Source organism: Ambystoma mexicanum, chromosome 3p (genome assembly GCF_040938575.1).
Source record: "Ambystoma mexicanum isolate Mex_15411 chromosome 3p, UKY_AmexF1_1, whole genome shotgun sequence".
NCBI lineage: Eukaryota > Metazoa > Chordata > Amphibia > Caudata > Ambystomatidae > Ambystoma > Ambystoma mexicanum.
This window is the reverse complement of record NC_090925.1, coordinates 873,804,531-873,828,486: the sequence shown is the minus strand read 5'-3', so window position 1 is coordinate 873,828,486 and position 23,956 is coordinate 873,804,531. Positions and strand designations below refer to the sequence as shown.

Below are 23,956 nucleotides of genomic sequence, written 5' to 3'. Positions count from 1 at the left end.
CAAATGAGGATGTACCTCCAGTAAATAGTAAAAGACCAAGGCCAGTAAATTGTGAATATTGTCACTCGATAGACCCATCCATGCGTTCAACGAGATGTGTCAGGCAATAAACAGATCTGCCTGCGAATTTCATCTATCAGCCAATTTATCAAAGGTCAATTTCTAGGATCCTTCAGAAATACTCGAGTATTGGTTTGTCATCCAACAAGATAAGGACACTCTTCAATCAAGAAATAAAAGACCATTCCAAGCAGTTTGCGTGCGTCCTCGTCAAACAGGACCATCTGTGCTTGCTGTACTATATTCAGGTAGCTGGAGGATTTGCTCTATAATAGCTATTGACAGTCTCCTCATGATTGGACCATATTTAGGATCTTGCCAAAACTCGTGTATGTCAACAGTTCTCCCAACCAATGAAGCATATTCACGAAGAATGAAGAGGAAAACAGCAAGAATGATCCAATGAACATTGCCGTTAGGCACCACCATGGGCACCTCCAAAGAGAAACTCAGTGAGAAAGGAATCGTGGAACTGCTCCCTTTTCCAATCATCAAAAGATGAACTCTAGATCTGGCATTTCTTTTCCCTTCAAAACTTCAATATGTTTCAGTCCAATGTTAGCAAGCTCCTGTGGCTCAAGAACAATAGCTCTTTCACTCCTTACTGAGCAGCTACAAAGAGTGTCTTGCGCGAACCACAGTCCAATGAACTCTTTATCTGTCTACTGGATAGTCTCTGCGTACTTCTTCCTCGTCATTGATCTAGTCTGCACATACTGAACTTCTTCTCTGTGGCTTGCTTCCTAATGGGGTGGGGGTGAGCGGTCTCGCTGGTGTAGATCATCACATCACCAATAAATATCCAAGCGGGTCTCCCTAAGACCTTCACTGCCGATGGTGTGACGTCCTCTACAATAAAAGGATGATTAAATCTGGGTTGATGCCATTTGCAGACAAAGTTCCTGATCAGAATTTGATCTTCGGGAAATAACTTTGGCAATAATAGTTAATTTGGTCGGTTGCTGTATTGTCTTCATCTGTGTTCCGAGACTAACACCCGTCCACTTGAATTGATCTGAAATGACAGAGGTACTTGTACTCATACATGTTAAGTACGCACATTACTCATCTCCTAACAACTCTGCTGTTGTCTGGGCATCACTTCTAGTCCTTGATGGAGGAGTGAGAGGCGTTCTCATTCGCCTCCCTGTTACTAGTTCATGGGGCATAATGTGATGATCAGAGCCTGGTCAATTCCTCAGGGCATATAATGCAAGAGGCAGGCAATGCAGCCATCCTTTTTTCAAAGTTAACTTTAGCTTAGCTATCCTTTCCTCGAGCAGACCGTTGAGTCTCTCACATATCCCATTTGCTTGTGGATGATAAACTGAGGAAAACTGAGCAATAAGCTAATTTGTTTGAAGACTTCATTCACAAAATGTGGGCCATTACCTGATCTCAATACCTCACATATTCCCCATCTAGGAAATACTTCTCGAACTAAGAACTTCGCAGTGCAAGTGGCCCCACCACTACCAGATATATAAAACCACGACAAACCTGCAGCATGTCAACATAATCAATATGTAAATGCTGAAAAGGACCATTCAGTCGAGGTATAACTCCTCTGACTATTTGCAGCATATGCCCAGCAGTAAACTTTTGACATACGATGCAATTTACTACATAAAAAGCAACGTCTTCTAACAAGTTCGGTACAAACCAGTCATCGGCAATAGTTGCTGCAAGGCTTTCCCTAGTGACATGCGTAGGGTAGTGTAGCTGTTCCAATGCCACCCTTAATAAGGCTACACGCATCACCGGTTTACCAGTGTTTTCCTGTCGAAACAATGCCTCGGAAGGGGATAAAGAACACCCCCTCCATGTCCACAGATCTTTCTCATCTTAGTGGTGCTGCACCTTGGACTTTCATTAATTGTGTCTTTGATAACTTATTAAAGCTATCATTTACAATCATCATCAACTCCTGGCCACAACACTGCGCCACACAACAGCAGTCCTCACTGGCTTTCCAGTGCTGGTCTAGGACCGCTTCACTCTCTTCTCGGCAGACTGCCTCTCTTTGGGGGACGCTGCTGCAGACAAGTGTCTTTGCGCTTTGTTGTTACCTCAGCGCTCTCACTGTGGGCAAGGTATCAGGGGAGTCGCTTTTTCCCCGCACCTCACACTGCCCACTCCTTCAGTGCTGGTCGTCGACTCGAGTTCCTGGCCTGTACCAAGGCTCCTCCTTCAGTAGGCCACCAGAGTATTTCTCAAGCATTCTGTGAAGCAGACGCCCCCGCCTCCCCACTCTTCCATACCCAGGCTGCCCCTCACTGTGAGGCAACACCCGATCAGGTTCTCGTCATATGGGGCATCGTAGAATCGCACTTTGTACTCATTTATTTCCATAGGGAACACGAGCCGTGTTCTACGTGGCTATTGCAGACCATGCCCCCTAGTGGCCTCCAACTTTTGTTTTTTTACTTTTTCCCCATAACCCCCTTTCGGAAGCTGCTTTTGATAATTACACAAGGGGATCTACCTGGGACCTCATGCAGTTCTTGTGTCATGGTGGGAGGCCTGCAGTTTAAAGGGCCGGACCGGCAGAGCACACACACTGAAAGTGCAGAAGCCAAACCTTTCCAAGAAGGCGCCAGGGAAGGAATTAGCAATGGACTACAAATAACCCTGGATATTTCAAAAATATTCACGGTTATTATACATGTGTATAAAAATAACCCAGAATATGCAAAAGTAACCTCAAATATGCGAAAATGTTCGAGCTCTGAACTTGCTTCCCACCCCCCCGAGCCCTGCAATTTCACATGGCATACTCTTCACCCTCCCCACCGCTATCCTGATGCCATTTCATTTTTTTTCCTTTTCCAAAAGGCATATATATTGAAAGGCAAATATTCCTGAATATCTCTTTGCATCGAACCAAAAAATAAAAGGCGGCCTTTTCATTTCTGAAAAGACTCTCTGTGGCAAAGCACCATGGGAAATATAGCTATAATTTTAAGAGAAAGGGCACCCACTTCTCCATCAAATATTTTAACAACTACTGGACAGAATAACCCCAGATCCCTCCCGTAAATTGAGGCAACGCTTTGTGATCAAGTTGCTTCGTACCTGGTCCAATTCCGTCCAATGGGTTTACTGTGCGCTGCGGAGAAAGTTGGACTTTGTCTCTATGGGGAAATGAATGGGACTAGGCCCAAAACAGCGTCATGTTGCTTTCTAAATAACTTTTAAATTTTTTAACAAATCTTTTCCAAAATTCCATTCGGGGAGGATGGTTCGGATAGGGGAGCGTAATGAACTTTTTGTTTGCAAAATATCAGCCAAATCTGTCATGCGAGTCGAAAGTTATTAACAATTCAATTTTCGGATTTCCTATGTATCTCAATATGTAACTATAGTGCTATACACTATAATTTAAATACATATCCCTTGCTGCCAAAACAGGATAGATGGAGGCACAGTAGATTTTTTCAGACACTATGGAGCTTATTTTACTAATGACAACATTTGGGGAATGCTTACGTTTGCACTTACGTGCAAACAGGTCACCTGTGGGGAATTTTACTCATTTGCAGGCCAGAGTGCAAAAGAGCAGTGTAAAGTGGCAGCGGAAGCATTTTTACGCCTCTCTTTTGCATCTTTTACTCATTTACCACAGTGCAAAATTAGTAAACGCTGCTTGCCATATGCACATGGCAGGCAGCATTTACAATAATTTCCTGTGTAATCCGACTGCTTTTTGCTGGTGTGAAAAGCAGGTGGACCATAAAGGAAATCTGTTCTAATGTGCTTTATTTCTGCCTTGTCTTCTATGCATGAATTCTGATATCATGAACGTTCTGAGAGTGGAAGTTGCTGTGAGTGCTGACTGCTGTATGCTCTCTGTATGACAGTTGGGGAAAGGGCGACTGTGAGAGAGGCTGTGCCGGTAGATGTTCCCTTACCCGAGTCTTGTGCCCTGCAACCTTTTGGTGGCTACCGATTCTATACTGTAACAAACAAAGAAGCTTTCCTTTTGTGCCCGTTACCTGGCCATCTCTGGGAAAGAACACTTTGCAGCAAAATCATTGGTTTTACGCCAGCAAGAAAATCTCATGCTAGTGTAAAACCAGGTGGTTTTTGAAGTCGGAGAGTAAAAGGGAGGCGGAAAGGTGATTCCCATAAACCCGGCCCCCCAGCCCTGCCCCCACACCTCCTTCAAAAACAATGCCAATTCCCTGGAGCACAAATGGAGGCGCTAAGACAGGTGTAACACCTTTACGCCTGTCTTTTGCGCTTTCATTTCCGCTCCAGGGACCTAAAAAATGAGACACTGGTTTGGGAACCAACATGTGTTTATTTGTGTTCTATAAAGGAGCAAACGTGCAGGAGTACTGCTGCAAAGCACCAGCCATACAGCCATTATAAAGTGAATACTCATTACATGGCCCTGCGTGTGTTTTGCTCTACAGCTCCCATGATCCCCGAAGCGTGCAGGCACCTGCAGCTACATGTAAGCTCTTGTGGCAGGTGCAGGAGGAGCCGAGAATCTGTACCCCCTTCCTGGGTTACTGGGGACCAAAAGAGGCCCTGGAAATAATGTTCAAAGTGGCCCCATAAAACGCATTTTCAGCAAGCCCAATGCCTTTCCTATGAGAACATTTGGAAATACCAGACAAAAGAGGCCCAGGGTGCAGAGGCCCACCGGGAAATCTCCAGAGTTCTCTATAGGCCAGTCCACCCCCGAGTCTGGCATACAGGGAAATGGCAAAAGGGCAGGAACATCTGGATACTGGGGGCCACTTTTCTTGGACAGAGTAGTCCACTCTGTGAAAGTGAATGCATTATGCAGCTCGCAATTTTGTCCTCTAAAAATAGGCGCATTTAACAGCAAAAGCTCCTACAGGTGCTACTTAAGAGATTTACAATAATGGTTTTTGATTGGACCTCGTGTTGGAAGAGTGGGAAAACGTGTTATGTTCCCTTTCATGTAAAACATCTGATGGCTTGTGTCAGAAGTCGTTGGCTGGAAAAAAAACATGAAAATAGTTTGTGCTCTGCTTTAATAATATCTAGTTGTTATGTAGCGCAGACTCACCTGGAGGTATCCACACACTGAAATAACAGTTAATGTTATTATCCCACTGCGTGGTACGCGAACTTTCGACCTGGAAGGAAGAAAGGTTGGTGGCCCTACCGGGTTCGAACCTGCATGAGCAGTCTACACGCGGATGTCAGAAACGATCGCTCTGCACGCAATGCTATTTGAACGGCGTTGTTGCGTTGGTGCCCTGCTGCTGCTGTTCAGGGCACGAGGCAGCAGGAATATGCAGGTGAAGCCTAAAAGTGTAATTTTTGTGTCTCCTCAGTCCTACCACAAGATACGTTTGGCGCCATATTCTAGGAGTCTCTATGCTGCGACATGTTGGCCTGTGGTGGCAACACGCGCCCGGAGGCAGAGTTAAGGTCATGGTGTAGATTGATGGTACTACATGTGCATTCATCTATTGTACTCATTCAATAACTCGTTCATTGAAGGATTGGCAAACCCACTCTTCCATGTATACACAGCCCTTCTTTGGCGACATCTCCTGTGATTATTAATGGGTGGAGGGAACGGAGGGAGCATGGCAGCCGCCCGGCTGAGGAGAAGATTTTGGAGCCCGGCTAGCCCCATCCCACTTTAAGCACTGTCTGTACCGTGTCACGTTTTATTCCTTTTGATTATAGCTCCCAGCCCTTGCTTATAGTGCACGCCAGGACACTCACAGTGCCCGCCTCCCCCTTCCAAGTCCTTCCATACTGGTTGCGTTGTGTCTTTCCTGCATGGTATTATCACACACATAGTCTCCCAGAGTAACCCTAGTCTCAGAGATCTGGACACCCCTCACCCTTCTGGGGTAAGTCAAAACCACTTGCATTACAATTTCCAAGACAACATTAGACAACACAGCAAATCTGGAAGACACACCACAAAGGAGTTTAGCACCCGGTTGCTAAGACAATGTGATGGAGTTTGTGCATGTTTATTTTCAGTGTCCGGAAGTAAGTTTCTGCACATCTGTTCAGAATTCTTATTCAGGGAGATTACTTTCGGGCATGTAGACTCCCCAATGCTACTTTAACCTTGTTTCACTGCATCTAGGCACTACATCTCTGGTTCTCCCATGCACCAGCCCTGTTGTGATCTTACTTTAGATGCTTTCAATGGTCCTCTAAGCACTACATTGTCTCCACATCTCACACAGGGCACAAAAGCACCTAACCACCCAGCACAAGGTGCTAACAAGGAACCCCCTCTAAGGTGCATGCACAGAAACAGTTTAATTACCCTCTAAGTACACCTTTCCAAATTCAAATGTTGTCACCATATTCACAAAACTGCATCACGCAATCGAAGGAATATCAAATTGGCCTATTCACACTGTCTGACCTGTCTACCACTTTTATTAATTTTAATTGTATTTATTTATTTATTGGTGATCTATACACCAGCAGCTTCACGGCACCTCCACAGAAAAGAGAAGGGATAAAAACAAGTTGGTCTTTGATAGGCTTTGCAGTAATTTGCATCAATAAGTGCGAAGGATGGGGAAGGAGCCAAGTGCTGCAGGCATACATGCAGGAAGAAGGGCAGGGGGCAAGAGCAAGAAAGATAGGCGCAACTAATAGTTGGAGCATCAGGAAGGTAGCTGTGAAGAGAAAATAGCTTGTGCACAGAGATGGAGGATAAGGAAAGTGAAGGACCGGATGGCAGAATAGTGTGAGGAAGAGCTGAGGTTGAACGGGGGAGGAAGGGGTTGCGGCAAGAGGTTGGAAGTTTAGGCATGCAGGATAAAGGGATATTTAAAGAGGTGAGTCATCTCTTCCTAAAGCATGGGTGGTTTGCCTCTATCCTATGGGCCAGCCGGAAGTAATTCCATAGAATGGCGCCATTCTAATCTAGTGGTCTTCCATCAAGCTTCGTTCTCTTTTAAGTCGCTACAACAATGTCTTTGGGAAATGAGAATCTGAGCGGCTGAGGAAGGCAATAGATCTTGATGTTCACCTGGAGAACAATCGGACCAGTCTCCCAGAAGGCTTTGTGGATGATACATAGAACATTAGTATCTGGCGAGGTCGCAATCAGAATGAAACAAACATTCTGATTGGCCCTCGCCGAGGCTTTACCGGGCCGCAAATCCCTCGATTCTCGGCGGGATTCCAGCCACCTTTTCCGTGGTGGGGGCGTGGCAACTCCTCAGCCAATGAGGAGGCTCGAAGCAGGGCCATCCCCTCTTCGAGCCTCTCCACGGCTGAGAAGCTGCCTTCGCCCCCCACCGGGGACTGAGGTATGTTTTTTTTTTGTACTCCTTTCCCTTCCACCTCCCCGCCCTCCCCACCCCTCTTACCTTCAGCATGCATTTTCCCCGGTGGGGGACGATGGCAGCCTCCAGCCGTGTGGAGACTCAGAACGGGGCCATCCCTGCTCCGAGTCTCCACATGGCTGGAGGCTTCCATCATACCCTGCCGTGGACTCATGTTTTTTGTTTGTTCCCCTCCCTCTCAACCCCACTTACCATCTCCTGTTTTTTTCGGGAGTGGACGTGCTGGGGCCGCTTCTGTTCCCAGCGTGTCCTCTCCCGATGGCCGCCATGGAAAAGGAAAACGAATTCTGTTTACCTTTTCCCGGCGGCCATTTTTTTTTCTTTTTTCTGTCCTGAAACGCTGCCATGCTTCGGGACAAAAAAATGCTTTTAGTGCCCCGGTCACTCAGATCTTGCGGGCCGGGGTACTAATAGCTATATGCCCCTCACGGCGGGGGCGTTACCGACTCTGGTAATGCCGCACAGGGCATATTGCTTAATTAAAATTGATGTTGGCTACCACCAGGAGCCATTAAAGAGAGATCAAGGCTAGTTGTGATCTTGGGTTTGAGACACAGGGTTAATCTGGACACCGTGTTTTGGATTCACTGGAGCTGATTGCTAAAGAGACCAGGAAAAAGACTATTGCAATAGTCCAGTCTGTATAGAACTATTGATGTTGCCACTTGTACTCTTTGTGGTAGTTTCAGGACTGGGAAGATGTGTTTGAGAGAGTAAAGCAGGAAAGGCTTTCCAGGTGATCTGGATTTGTGGATTGTATGTCAACATGCAGACAAAGGCCACTCCCGGGTTTTTTGCATAGTGAGTCAAGGTCGGTGGGACACCCAAAGCTGGGGGCCAAGAGAATGGCAGGCTAGGTGGAATAGAGGATCCAAAGGAATTGATATCTGTTTTTTCTGCATTGAGGCAAAGGCAATTGTCAATCATCAAAATCGGGTATCTGTAAGAGGCAATTTGTGATATGCTGTTGGTCGATGGTGTGGTCTGAGAGTCTGAAGGGAATTTTCATGTCATCAGCATATGTTTGAAATGAGGCTGGGAAAGGAGTGATCAGGTCTGCTAGGGAGGCATGAGGTAGATATTGAGAAACAGAGGGGATAGAATACATCCTTTTGGAACTGTGAAAATGAGGGGCATAGGAGACACCAATACAGGGTCATAGCTGACCTTGTGTTCCCTGAAACAGAACATTGACTATTAAAGGCCCTATTTGGGAGGGACATTCCATTTATCTCATTTAACCATTATGTTTCAGTTAACATTCCATTTCTTTATCTTGGTGTATATCCTTTCGTGTTAGTTTGAAGTCTGAGACCTGTATTTTTGATGTGCAGTAAATGGGTGTGAAGTATCAAGGCAAATATATAAGGTTGCCTTCCAGAACATCAAGCTCTCTGTGGGAGGAGTAGGCCGTCTGATCTACTGAGAAGAGAACAGACTCAGCCTTGTACAACCCTTTGTGGGATTCCTCTGCATGCTGGCCTACAGAGAAGAAAACAGGCACAGCCACCCAAGAACCTCTAGAGGGGGCACTAGGCAAACTGACCTGGAGAACAGAGCGAGGGAGCAAAAAGGGAGGTAGTGGAAGATCTGGATCAGAGTTGCCAAAAGGCAGCATAGCTAATGCTGGTTTCACAACACTGACACTGCCATTTATCTGGGTGCATGAACTGGGCTAGAGCTACTCTAGCCACCATGTCTTCTTTTATATGGGGGTCAGGACCACAAGCATCCTTGTCCTCTGTTACCTCCCGCAGCCTGGTTCCCTCTAGCTGCCTGCAGTCTTTTCAGCTCGCCATGCAACCCTCTCTTTCTCTTTTTCTCTTGCTCTTGGATGATGTCTGATTGGGTCAAGTCCAGCATGGAGAAGGGTCCCCCTCCTTGCACTAGTACTATATGTAGAAACATTGTTTATCCTTTACTGTCACATACGTCTGTTGGCATCGAACAAGGACAGCATATACAGATAGTATATTAGATATATGATGGCACCATACAAGGGCAATTTGTAGACTGGAGCGGATTGTTCTCTTCCTTGCCTAGCATCTCTCCAAACCAGGCCCCTGCAACAGACACTCTCCCAGAAGAGCACTTCTTTGTGGCGGTCTCTATTGCTGTGATAGTGGCACCCTGGGACTGGCCGGCACAAGGAGTAATTGTGGGGATGGCAAATAGGAGAGGGAAAAGAAGGCAGGGCATAGAACGAGGATCTAAATTCCTACAGGTACTAAGAGGAGTTTCGGGTGGCATCAAGAGAGTTGCTGCTGCCTGTCTCAGATGTAATCCTCCCTGGTTTTTCAATTAGTCAACCAACTTCAACCACCTCTATAAGTGTTTACCCCTAGCTCTCTAATCGGTCCTAACATAGAGAGCATTATTAGGGCAAGACCTAAGATTGTTAGCCAACACACCAGTAGCACCACCTGGATTGGCAAACATAGGGCAATACATAAACAGATCATATCCTCACCACCAACCCCCTTCTGGTGGGGATAAGGAGGTTCCTTCAGCGGATTTTCCACCGAAGGAAAATGCAGCGCATTTTTGCATTGAGTTTTGACGCAAATCTATGGGGGGTGTTTAGTGTAATAAAAAGGGTATAAAAGGCTTGGGGGGTGACAGTGGGGGGTCTCCCCCTGCATGCATTTGCTGCAAAATGTAATAAAAGGAAAAGTACATCAATGAATTCTCCTGCAATGTAAAATACTTGATGGAATCACATAGTACCATTCTGGTGAACTGCATCATGCAGTGCATTTGAGAACAAATTCTTCTCCACCCTTCCCCCACCCTTCACACTCATATATTTTAGAACTTTGTGTGAGAATGTGCAAAATAATTTCTTCTTTAAAACGTATGCCTTGAAAATCCATTCATTTAATAATGAATAAGTCTCTATTATGTTATTCCACTTCTCCTAATTATTGTCATATGACCACCACCCCCAAAGTCGAACCAATCATGCTGGGCGCAGTTCTTTGCTTATCAAAGATAACACCTGCCCTGTTGTGCGCTTATGGTGATCAAGCATTGCCACCATTGGATTTGCTTAACACTTCCTATTCACTAAAGATTAGGGAAAAGTCTATCACCATGGTCATGTAAGATCCATATGTAGATCAGATGTGGTCAATACCCATATCACAAAAGGACCGACTGGCCTATTGGGCAATAATGAAATGCCTGAACCAAAAACGCAAAAGGCTAGTGTGGCCCAATTTTGGGGTCAAAGTGGGCCACATTTTTGACCAATGTGGGCCAGTTTGATGAGTTAATTCACTGTCCAGCTAGTAGCTTTGACAATTTTTGCTGGATAAATATTCTTTAAATTGCACAATTTACATGACATTTGATCAAAAAATCCCCCCTTCGATACTATTCAAACAGTCGGTCACCAAAGGAATGAATTGCCATTTGCAACTGTGGGCCACTTTTTCATTGGTGCCCGAGACAGTTTTATGCCTCATTCTGACCCTGATCCTCGGGCAGGTCTTAGATCACAAGGGGTCCGCCTGCCCAGTTCCAGGCCACATCAGATCACCGTTTCCAGTCCTCAAAAACAAATTGCACCCACCGAAGAAAACGTTACCTCACTCTGTCCATCTCCTGTTTACATTATTTATGTCCAGCCCAGCATCGCAGAAGACTGAGCCACAAGTTGCAATGTGTAAAGTCAAAGAACATGTCATTGTCCACCCTTAGGCATGGAGGTGCAGGACAAGATCACAGAAGTTCTACTTCTAGGAGTCACCCTGTGCAGCCGCAAGTGACAAGAGCCATATGTCAAATTAGGTGCAGTGCCTATTCACATGGGACCCCTTCATCCATCCCGGACCAATGGAGGGTTAGCTCCAGTACCTATGAGGTCACCCTCACCCTAGATGCAAGGGGGGAGAAGTTTGCCACTTCTTTCACGATCAAGTAACTTAAGTAGTGAGGCCTCATTACGATCCATGCAGGACATTAGCTTAAACTTAAGTTCCAAAAAGTGTGGTCTCAGTTCCAAAACCAACCCGGAATCCAGACTGGTGGTCATTTAGAACAGGATATTTCTTTAGGTGGCCTGCAATTTGTAGGTAGGTCACACGATCAAGAATTTTGAGAAGAAACGCTGTATTAGTAATAGGCCGATAGTTATTTGGCACATCGACTGAGAGGCCAGGTTTTTTAAAAATAGGCATGACCCAGGCCTTCTTAAGATCCTGTGGAACCGTGCCAGAGATTATGGAGGCATTAATACATTTACAGATAGAAGTGATTAGGGTGGGGGTACATGTTTTGATCAACATGGTGGTGTAGATGTCGTTCTTACATTTGGTGGGCTTAAGTTGATTGATGATGATTTTTAATTCCTTTTCCGTGACAGGGGATAGGTTAAATGTAGGAATAAGCGGAGATCTTTGAAAGGACCAGTCTGCGGGCTTGATCTCGTTACTTTTTAAGTTATTGCTTTTTTCCGTGATGTTTTCCTTAATAGTGTCTAGTTTCTTATGCATGGCTTGTTGCATTACATTACACCAAGAGACATCATCTGTGATAGATCTCTCTGGGGTTGTGTGATTGGTTCTTTCTTGTTCTTTCAATATATAGAAAAGTTCTTTTGTGTCATGTTGAGCATTTTGGATCCTGTTATTGAAAAAGTTACGTTTGGCCTTGATAATGGCCTTTTTATAGATGGAGACAGTGGCTTTATATTTATTGAGGAGCAGGGGTGTGTTACATGCCTTCCATATGTGGTAAGATTTAAGGGTTAGCAACTTCAGGGACTGAAGCTCCGGTGTAAACCATGGGTTGCATTTGAGATCAGGTTTTGTCGACTTCTTTTTAATGGGGGCCAAGATGTTAGCTGCGGTTTCTAAGTTGGCAGAAATCAATTTGCTAAATGTTTCGGGGATGTCAGTTTTAGGATGCCTGGGGAGGGTATTAACTTTAAAAAGTGCCATGCCCCAAACATTTTCTGGTATGCCAGTTGACCGCCCACTGCCACTGCAACTCACTCCTGCTACCACAGTGCCAACATATTTGGAGTTGCAGTTCCAACTGCCGCCAGTTTATTGGGCTTGATGGGTGGACTACTGTGAGGAATTGCCATCTGGCAAGGGTGTAGAAGTATTATTTAATATTATGATGCAGGCAATTCCATCTCTGTAAGGGAAGCTGTTGATCAGATTCCTCTTTCATAAACTCCATTCCAAACGCTGTATGTAGCTGTGCCCTGCTGAATCAGTGTCCAGATCTGCAGCACATGCTCTACCAGTGGCATAGAACAGGTTCAGAGGTCAGAGGTAAGAGCTGCAGTTTCAGCCAAGTCTCTGCAGCACAGGGGGTGCATTTATGGTATGCACCCCTGTTCCGAAACCACAGAATGTTGTCCTGATGTCAAGTTCAATTGTAAATATAAGCCATACCTGATCTTAGGGCATGGTGTCCAGCATTTCTCGTAGTTATCCAAGTCACTTCAAATTGATATCACACGTATGTCAGCCGTGTAGGCACACTTCAGCTGTGGACGGTTTATGTGCATTCTCCCCAGACAGGTTGGACCTTTCCCCTATTGGCAGGAATGTAGCTTGGGGTGACTGCCTCTCTTTGTTCCTTTGTAAGGGCAGGTAACACCCTTTCCTAGGCACAGCCACGCCACAGGAAGCTGGCTTGGGATCAGGAATGAAAGGGTACACCCATTCACAAAAGGCTTGGCCTTACACCAGGCTACTGCTTACCTAAAGGCCTTTCATCCTATTGAAAACGGAAGGGGACAGGGTTAGTGTAAACAGAGGGTGCTCTGTACAGTTGAGGAGGGGTCCACCATCTTGTTTATCTCTGCCTCAACTTCCCGTCATCTCCACTTCCTCTAGCACAAAGCACTTTGGGTGTGATGTCAGATGGGCAAAGTCTACTTCTTTTAAGAACTGTGATTCGACCCCTAAAGAAGGCTAGCTTTAACCCAATCATCTTTGCATGACTACATTTAAAAGAAGGGATAAACAAAAACGTTTACAATTTATATTTCATTCATCCAACCATTAAATAGCCTCCAGAAATCCACACCTAGTAAACTTTGAGAGCACACTCACAATTCAAACATCAATTGCAAAAATAAACAATAAAAAAAACAGAACTTCCTCAAAGGAGAAACTGACGCACGCTTCCATTTTCATTTATCTCCTTTGTTGGGCACGGCGGCTCCAGCAGGCAAACCTGTAGTGTGCCGGTCCGGAAACAACAGTGCTGGAAGGCTTACCGGCACCTTTGATTCTGGACCGGCACACTTGTAATGAGGCCCCATGTTTCCAAATGGCGTGTGCGAACATCCCTCAAAGCACTACAAAGACTCACAAGGTGAAATAATGTTTCTGGGCTCCTACTTTCACCACAAAACCTACAAAACAAGTTCACTTTCAATAGCATCCCCCGGGCTGATTGAACTTCTCTAGTGGGAAGAATGTTGAGGTGACATCCTGTGACTATTTCTCATAAGTAGGATGAAGAGAATTTTTGTAGGTAGGAAGGAATGATATTTAAACTTCTTCCTACCTGGATGGATTTTAACGCCAGTTTATTTTTGGCGTAAGAATCTCCCATTGTTATCCAATCCCTTTTTTGCAGCCTTTTTTTGTTGTTGCTTTTAATGGATTTGCAATGATCATATCTAAAGGAATATCACACTGCTCCAAATGTGTCAAACAAGCCTTCCAGATCACAAACCTCCATTTTAGGCTAACTAGTCCTTGTTTCTCAGAATGTCAAAAGGGAGTGTATTATCCACCAAGAGGCACTTTCTAAGAAGTGAAAACATTTTCCAGGCTACAATTGACTCCATCGATTGAAGTCCTAGTTCCAAACGGATATAAGCCACAGAGAGTGAATTAGGTAATCGCAATACCTTCCTCCAGAAATAGCCCTCATACTTTCCAGGCTAGCCTCAAAAGTGACTCGGCACCATAGGTAAGGATTTAGACTACTTTTTGTTTATAAAACGTTATTACCAGGAGTAGTGAAAAGGACCTGTATCTCCTGTGAAGAGCGACTCCCTGAGCTGCTTACCTTTTAACTTTTAAGCACAGCATCCTTATAATAGGCTTGCTCATTGATGTTTTTATTCACCACTATACCCAAATATGTAATGGATTCTACCACTTCTAGTGTTTCCTCACCCACTCTCCATGAGAAAACTCCCTTAGGTTTCCTACGTGCATATGGCAAAACAAGAATCTTAGATTTCTTTTTTTACATTCACTCTCAAATTATTTCATTTAAGGTAACCCATAAAGCAGTATAGCCGACGTTGGAGTCCAATCAGGGTTTGGACGATGAACACCAAATCGGCATAGTGGAGATCCATGGGAGACTCGTTCCATTGATTCTTGGCGGGAACGCCTGGACTGTTTGTTGAGATTCCCCAAATCCAATATATAAAGATTGAAAAGGAAAGATTGAAAAGGAAAGGGGCCAATGCCCCCTTGCTTCAACTCCCAATATGTAAATATTCTCCTAGAGAGTACCCTTAGCTGATTATCTAACCTGGATAGAAGTATTAAAATAGAGTGGTTTGATTGCATCTATCAGTCCTGGGGGACAGCCCCAATTCCAAATTTGTGCCCATAGCCTCTGCCGGCAAACCCCATCAAAGGCTTCCTCTAGGTCGAAGAATGCCTGGTAGATGTTACACTTGGACCCAATAGTTTGATAATTCAACAGGTTCAACGGGAGCACATTCAATGAGGTACCCACTCCCTTTACAAACCCAGTCTGCCGAGGGCTGGAGCGCCCCGATCTAACCGCGCAATCGCTTAGCTCTTGCAATAGGACAGATGCAAGAACCTTACCCAGAGAGTCCTGGTCAACCTTTTCAAAAATTGTTATTATCACCGGCTCTCTCCATGTTGCCTGGATCTGCAAGTTGCCACTATTTGAGTAAAAAGCTTAAAGGTGAATTCTGCCCAGGAATCTATGTTTTCTTTTATCATGGCATTCGAGAGGCTGTCCGGCCCCATGCCCCCAGAACTGCTCAACCTGCCCAATATAGTTTTAATAACTACTAGATCAAAATCCAGGGACCACTCGACCCCTTCAATTGCATTATCCCCATCTCTCATATTGGCCCCTGCATCAAATAGATTGGTGAAGTGCTCCACCCACCGATCTTCCGAGACTTGGCTGATGGTAGTCACTGGTTGAAAGGTTTTAGCATCATTGATTACTTCCCAGAGGTTTCAGGTAATCTTTTACATAAATCCTTAGCATATGCTCTGCATCATGTTGCAGTCTAAGAGCTCTAGAAGACAGGAGCCAGTTATGCTACTGGCGTTTCCTCTTCTTAATTTACAAACCGCCCGAGAGTATTTATCTTTTTCAGTTTCCTGATATCAGCTCGCAACAATTTCTTAGCTTCAGCCACCTCCCCATTATATGTATGTTGTGGTTTGTAGGATGCTTTGCCCACCGTGCCTGTATTTACCCTAAAATCACAGAGTATCCATTCATATTCAACTCTGTTAGGATTATTCGAAACAAACTGGGAGAAGCCCACAGCAGCCACCTGGACCCCGCGAGATTTGATCTTCACTCCGTTTCTACCCCAAAGATGCCTTCACAGGGTTGGACCATGTTTCGGTGCGTTCACCACGGGCCACTTCCCAGTTATTTGCTAGCAGGTTATGGTCACTTACCGGCATCTCTACAACCTCACATTTAGCAAATTGCCAATAACAAATTCTCTGAGATGAAGCAATAATCCAAACAAGCCCATTGTAACCCCCTAAACCAAGTGCACGCTCCTGGGACATCCCCTTTCATATGGCCATTTAACATTGATAAGCCACGCTCCTTTGACTCAGTGGCCCAGGAGAAGGCTCTCTGTGATAGAGATAAGTCCCTTAATACCTCTCCTTTGGTAACCAAGTAATGCAGATTAAAATCCCTGCACGCAAAAATATGTGGATTAGTTATGGCCATGAGAGTATCATCTAACAGCTCCATCACACAATCAATAAACCCCTCAGCCGAACACATATTCACACTCCAATATATGTTTATAAGTAAAATCGTCAGCATATCATCCTCGTTAGCAGTTAGCCGTTCCAGCAACAACATTAGAACAAAGGGATTTGGCTGGATAACTTTCTGCACCCTCAGATTGCTGTCCATTTTCACCAACGTCGATAAAGCCTGAGTAGGGTCTCCCTAACAGTCCTTTGCCAGCCTTGTTTGAATATGGCTGGTAACCAACGCGAATGGTGTTGGATGCTTTTAGGTGTCAGTATATTTCCTTTGTCTGCTTCACATGAGGCCTAGATGTCGTGCACATTAAGAAGGTGATTAGCCCTCTATGTGGTTCAGTTAGCAGATTAGAGAGATTTCCTTAACTTGTACTTTCTCTCACATTTGGGACATTGGACTTGCATCCCAACAGGAGGAGGATTCCCAGTTTGGCAGTGTGGTAAAGAAGAAACGCAGACAGTAATTTCACTACGGCTCCTTTTTTGGTGTTAACAGAAATAGTGCCAATTTTACAGCATCGCCAACATCTTGAAGTGGAAGATTTAACTCATGCAAGGTACTGAAGGTAAATCCTGTACTATAATGCCAAAAATTGCCATATTTACCACAGGCTGAATTACCGGCCATGGTAAGTTCGCCAACTCCTTGGGACTCCAAACAGAGGTCCTAACACTGCTATGCTGCCACTCATTATATGGCAGTATTTTGAATGAGTGGCAATAATGGTAACCAAGTTTAGCGGTGTTTCTGCCAAAATATGGTGGAAATACTGCCAAGCTCGGAATGAGGCTGAAGAGGAGGGATTCTGGGTCCCATGCCAATGACAATTGCCTGAACAATAGACATTTTTAATTGTAGAGATGTCTGGTACTTGTGATAGTGTAAAGATATGTGTGTCATTTGGTGCTTTACAAATGTTTTTCTGGGCTCCTCACAGGGACAACTTGGGTCAGTGAAATAGTAGACCAAATCCTGAGCAACGCCAACACAGAAAAATGCAATCGGGATGCCATTTACAATCGAGTTCCTTTTCTGGAATTTGCTGCACCTGGAGTTCCATCAGGTACAAACTAGGCTCTATCTATCTATCTATCTATCTATCTATCTATCTATCTATCTATCTATCTATCTATCTATCTATCCATCTATCTCTACCTATCTATCTATCTATCTCTATATATCTATCTATCTCTAGCTATCTATCTCTACCTATCTATCTATCTATCTATCTATCTATCTATCTATCTATCTATCTATCTATATCTACCTATCTATCTCTACCTATCTCTATCTATCTATCTATCTATCTATCTATCTATCTATCTATCTATCTATCTATCTCTATATCTATCTATCTATCTATCTATCTATCTATCTATCTATCTATCTATCTATCTATCTCTATATATCTCTATCTATCTATCTATTATCTATCTATCTATATATATCTCTATATATCTCTATCTATCTATCTATCTATCTATCTATCTATCTATCTATCTATCTATCTATCTATCTATATGTTTTTTTATATCACGCCACTCGCCCAAAGGCCCCAGGCCGCTGAGTATAATCAGCAGTACCCCCAGCAGGGGTGTTCAAATAAAAAGCGTAGAGGCGCTGGCTGGACGGGTGGAGGTAAATGAAGTGGTGTGGTAGGGAGCTGCAGTTAATGGTTCAGAAGCACGGACGGAGGATGAGATTTGAACTTCTAGTCATGGAGCATTGATTGACAGCTGTATTTAATGGTGTAGGCTGGTTGATTGCCAGGGAGCTGTAGGGGATGTTGAAGAGTTTGGATGTTGTGGAAGCTGTTATGAATACTGTTGGACTTTAGGATATTGGGAAGTTGTTGGAGAGTGGGCGGAACGTAATGTTGTTTGCAAATGTGTTGGTGACACAGCTGTAGAGGATGGTGCTGGACTCTTAGCTGTGGGGAATAGGGAAGAAGGCCTTTTGTGGGAGTTGTAGGTAATATATGAGTGGTGGCGTTGAGTGAAGTGTTCTTGGCTTGTTGGCTGTTTGGAAGCTGCCAGGAAGTTGTACCGGAGGATGAAGAAGGCAATTCATATTTTCTAACTACTTTTAATGGAACATTAGGGTTTGCTCGGCCAACTCGGGAGAGAGGATGCAGGAGGCGGAAGAAGGTGGTTAATGGTGGTGTAACACTGGCTGTGGCAGGACCTGCTCTGAATCGTATTGGAGCATTGATTGTGGGACAGCTGTAGGATATAGTACAGCAGAGCGCGACTCCTGGCTGGTGCTTATGAATGGCGTAAGAGCTGCAGTCATTGGCTGCTGCAGGGGAATATGTAGGAGTGTTGGTTGTGTAGCTGCTTCTATGGATCTATGGTGCTGATGGCCTTGAAGGGATCTGACCTTGTCTTTCGTTCTAGGGACAGATATGTTATCTGCGCTGCCCTCCCCTCGGGTGATAAAGACCCATCTGCCTGTGCAACTCCTCCCACAGACCTTCTGGGACAATGATTGCAAGGTAATCAATCAAGCAGGATGAGCCAATAGGGGCCAGATGTGACTGTGCTCCTTCTCTTTGATCCTTGCATTACCTGAAAACACGAGCGTCCCCTGACCTCTTCACAACCTTCACCCTACAGGTCATATATGTCGCCCGCAATGCTAAGGATGAGGCCGTGTCCTACTTCTATTTCTATCAGATGGCGTTGGTGCACCCAGAGCCGGGGACCTGGGAGGAGTTCCTGGACAAGTTTATAGCTGGGGAAGGTGAGCAGTCTGTCTCACCAAAGGGCACACGTGCTTGTGTCCAAAGCCTAAACTGGCGTATGCATCTGTTGTTGAAAAAATCTGCCTTGCAGCGACATTAAGGTTACCCTTGTGATATCTAACACCTGCAATAGAACAATGTCATGTTAAAAAAAATAGAAAAATACTTCGTTGAAACTTTAAAGCAACTTTAGGGGTTTACAAAGCTACACAAATCGCTCAAATCCAAACTCAAGGACCACATGTTCTATCCTTTTTTATACATATGGACATTCTACATTATAAATGTTTAAATGCATTTTGATCATGCTTTGGGTAGCAATCTGTAAGAAATGACTCTAGGGGCCCCGATTCATAGAATATTTGCCCTGCTCAAAGTGAAGTTGCACTGTTGTAAAGTGACTTTGCACTGCCGACACAAACCCTGATTCATGGAACCGTGCAAAGCGTATTTTTGCTGTGCAAAGACCGGGTAAAGTCATTTTGTACTACAGAAATGACTATGCGCTCAGGGACGTCATTTAGGGGTTGCCTGAGGTCGCAACTGCGACTTCTGCTGCCCTGGCCGTGACCTCTGCGGCCACCCTGCCACCCCAGTATTAACAATAAAACATTTTTATTTTTTTTATCAGACGTTTCAACTTTAAAAAATAAACCACCTTCAAAGCATAGAAAGGTCACATGGTGGACTTATTTCGAAATCTCGCTCCTCATTTCTGCTTTCCTGAAGCAAAGAAGACAAATGCAAACCAGGAAAATGCATGATGAGCGATCAGTGAAATGAGCGCGCGCAGCCCTGACCCCACACTGACCTTCTTCAGCACGCCAGCACGCCCGCCATCACATCCAGAACTCATCATGCCGGGCAGCTGGGACACGTGCACCCTGTTCAAGTGCAAAGGTATGAAGTGGTATAGCCTCAGATTGTATTCTGGTTGGACTTGTGTTGCTCAGTTGCTTTTTCCAGTCTGCGGCCAAACACTTGGCAGGCACTGGATGTCTGCGCTTTGGAGTTTAGGCTCTTCGATATGCTCTGTCTGTTTACAGTTTACCCTGAGTGATATATAATAGTCCAGGTTGCTGTGTTGGACTTCTGCTTACATTCACAGTAATTTGGTAATATGGGCCTATACACACTGATATTAACGCTACATATGGTCCATTTGTGTATGAAATGTATATAATATTATATACAGGGGGGCAATGCTATGCTATGCCACTTCCTGTTTTGTTAAGGGTTGAAAGGTGTGTGCCATCACTTCCTGTGATGTCATCAGAGGTCGTGTGATGATCGTGTGATGTCACTTTTGTTACCCCTGGCATTTTGGTGAAATGACGTCCCTGTATGCGCTGACTTTGACCGGACTTTGTACAGCAAAAATACACTTTGCACAGTTCCATTAATCAGGGTTTGTGTCGGCAGTGCAAAGTCCCTTTTCAGCAGTGCAAATTCACTTTGACCCGGCCAAATATTCCATGAATCAGGCCCTTTATATGTACAGGCTTTTGTTGTTTTCGGCTAATAAACTACATTTTAAATCAGATTAAAGAAGAATGCAGTGACTAACTACAACCCGCACTGACCTCATAGGTGATGATGTCACTGATGACATCATCCCTGATCACATCACAGGCAGATTCTGCCCAGTTGCCTCTTCCCCTCTCCTGCAGCTTGCCATACCATATTTCACTTTTCATGATACATTTGGGGAAGGTCCTTTCTGCGGTTTGAAAAGTAAAAAGGGTTCAGCATGTTTTTTTTTAGTTCAGAATTCTATGTAAGAAATGCGCTCACGTCTAACGACAACAACACAATTTAAGTTGCACCGTTACCCGAATTTTGAATTGTTAAACGGTCAAAACTGTTTAAGCCAATGAGAGAACAAGAATTGAAATCACATGATGTGCGCATGAGTGTAACGCTCACCTGGTTCCCACGGGGGCGCTGGTCTAGTCTGGATTGCTGTGGCCTCTTCTAGCGTGATGCGCAGGACCCGGAACACCGATTGCACAGGACCTCCAAATCGTGCTTGCCTGGCCCGTAGGAATATCCTTCTGCAGATGAGAAAGGGGATTAACAGTCTGCAGAATAGTGTGCTAGCTCCCCCCCTTTCCCCCTTCGTTCCTCTCTAACTTCCTCCAAACCCCGGTTTAAGCTCACCTTATGGTTTGGAAGGATGAACTCTCCATCCTGCTTCTGGTGCAGGGGCGCGCGTTCGCCCAGTTACTTCACTGGTTTTCAGAATGGCATGAGCGATGCGCCGTAAGTATGAAAGTTCAAAGTTCAAGTGAGGCCCCCTTTATGTTGTCTTTCTAACCTGTGATCTGTCCTTTATTTCAGGTGCAGAATGAAGGCGATGCGTCGAGGGGTTAAACTGCAGAGGTGAGTAGTGATGAGGGCGATCCCTCTAAATGTCCTTATCATTCCCCAGAAATGTCTCTTGTCCTTTCCCCATAGGGGCCGGGGTACGGTACCTGCCAACGGGGCGGCGCCGACCCGAAATGTGGAAGAAAAGCCGGTAAGTATTATGGCTGTTAATCAGGCTTTCCTTCTGTGTTCCTTCTGCTCACCTTTTGTTTCTTCCTCTCTCCCCTAGGTGCAGAGATGTGGCGTCCGATGCTGACAGCTGCGATGGAGCCGCGAGATGTCTCGAGGACAGGTGAGTGAAGCGTGGCGCTGCAGCGAGCAACGCAATGCTTTTAAATGGAAGTCTTTCTTCAGGGATGCTGGCGAGAAGATTCCGGATGCAGGTAAGAAGTTTGAAATAGTCCTTGGTTTTCACATTTCTCTTCTCTTCCTTCCTTGCAGGTCTTCCAGGTTCGAGGCGGGCGTGGCTGGAGTCCAGGAGCAGGAGCAGACACGGTGAGCGTTAAGCTGCAGGAAGCAGAACAACGCGAAGCATGAGCTGCTGTCTCGGCGTGGCTTAAATAGCCTCCAAAGAAGTCCCAGGTATGTATCCTTCCCCAACTAGGTATGTATCCTTCCCTGGCCACCCCCGAGTGAAAAAATAGTCCCTATGAAAAAATAGTCCCTTTCAGGTCTCAGGGAGGCCTGAAGCGTGCAGCATGGTCTGCATCAGGTAATTGCACAAAACACCTCCCTTTATGAGCCTGGCGCCTATGGCGCCAGGACTGATGTCCAACATGAGCCTGGCGCCAAAGGCGTCAGGACTGAGTCCAAAGAGCCCCTATAAGGGGCCGCTGGGCTTTTACCCGAGGGCATGATGCCTGCTTCCGGGGGTGCTGGGCCTGGCCTGGTGCTCCGGGGCTAGGCATCATGACAGCACTCCCCCCCAAGGCCCCTCCCAAGGTCGTTCCTTCTGGAGGTTTCGGTTTGTTTGGGAAATTCCGATGGAACCTTTTTACCAGCCGAGGTGCATGTACGTGATCACTGGGTTCCCAAGACCTTTCCTGAGGCCCGTACCCTTTCCAATCAATTAGATAGAAAAGTTTTGATTTTGAGATCTTAGAATCCAAAATGTTCTTCACCTCGAATTCAGGCTCCCCATCTATCTGAATCGGTTCTGGTGGCTTTGTTAATCTGGTTTCTGGGTGCACTGGTTTCAAAAGTGACACATGAAAAACGGGGTGAATCCGCATGTTAGCTGGTAGATCGAGCTTGACTGCCACTGGGTTGATTATAGCTTTGATCGAGTAAGGGCCTAAATACCTTGGATTAAAAGTTTGAGGCCCCTTGAGTGATAGGTGTTTGGTAGCCAACCATACTTGATCCCCTATTTGGTATGGAGGCGCCTCTCTTCGATGCAGATCCGCATTCTTTTTGTATTTCCCTTTCGCATGTTGCAAATGTGCAGTTGCATCCTTGAAGGCTTGAGTAATCGTAGAATGCAAATGGTCCACTGCAGGCATCTCAAGGCTCAGAGGTGAGTCCAAGTCTGAAGTACGAGGGTGATGTCCATATAGGGTGTAAAAGGGGCTCTGACCAATTCCAGAGTGTATTGAGTTATTGTATGCATATTCAGCCACCCATAAAATGTCCTTCCAATTACCCTCCGATTGGTGCAACATACATTGTAGATATTGTTCAAGGGTCTGGTTCGTTCTCTCCGTCTGACCATCGGTCTGTGGGTGGTGGCTGGTCGAGAGTCTTACGTCGATTTGTGCCAGTTGACAACAATTTTTCCAAAAATGAGAAATAAACTGGCTTCCCCGATCGGAGACTAGTATGGATGGGAATCCATGCAAACGGATGATATTTTCGAGGAATTCCTTGGCAAGAGCAAAGGCTGAAGGTAATGCTTCCAACGGAATAAAGTGGGCCATTTTGGAAAATATATCCACCACGACCAGAATAGTATTGTAACCATTACAAGAGGGCAGGTCCGTGATAAAATCTAGTGACAGGGTGTGCCAAGGTGCTGGTGGAATGTCTAAGGGCTGAAGAAGACCGGCGGGTCTTGTCTTTTGACCTTTGTTTTGGGCACAAACTCCACAGGACATCACAAAAGATTTAATATCCTTTCGCCAGGAAGGCCACCAGAATTGTCGTTTAACCTTTTCCTCTGTTTTGGCAATGCCAGGATGTCCTTCCATCAGGGTATCATGATGACAGGAACTAACCAGTTCTTGCAATTCCTTTTCTGGCAAAAATAAGCGTCCTTGGAAGTAAGGTAAGCCATCCTTGACTGAAAAGTTAGACCCCCTCTTGATCCATTCCTGCACGGCTGAAGAGTCCAGGAATTGTTTCACTCGTGCTTGAATGTCTTCAAGGGTTTGTAAAGTGGTTATCCCCAAAATTCTTTGTTCGGGAATTATCGGCACATGTTCTGAGTTTGTGTCTATTTCTTCCATTCCAATTCGGGATAGAGCGTCCGCCTTAC

The 23,956-nt window shown here is 45.2% G+C and overlaps 1 protein-coding gene across 4 annotated transcripts in view; it reads left to right on the top strand.

Annotated features, from left to right (window-relative positions):
* Nucleotides 1–23,956, top strand: part of LOC138581040 (sulfotransferase 1 family member D1-like) — a 289,076-nt gene that overhangs the window by 136,572 nt on the left and 128,548 nt on the right. For all 4 annotated transcript variants that reach the window (XM_069652067.1, XM_069652066.1, XM_069652065.1 and 1 more), the window contains 3 exons: nt 17,311–17,436; nt 18,770–18,867; nt 18,989–19,115. In XM_069652067.1, coding sequence (XP_069508168.1) covers nt 17,311–17,436; nt 18,770–18,867; nt 18,989–19,115 — 351 coding nt within the window. The remainder of the gene's footprint in view (nt 1–17,310; nt 17,437–18,769; nt 18,868–18,988; nt 19,116–23,956) is intronic.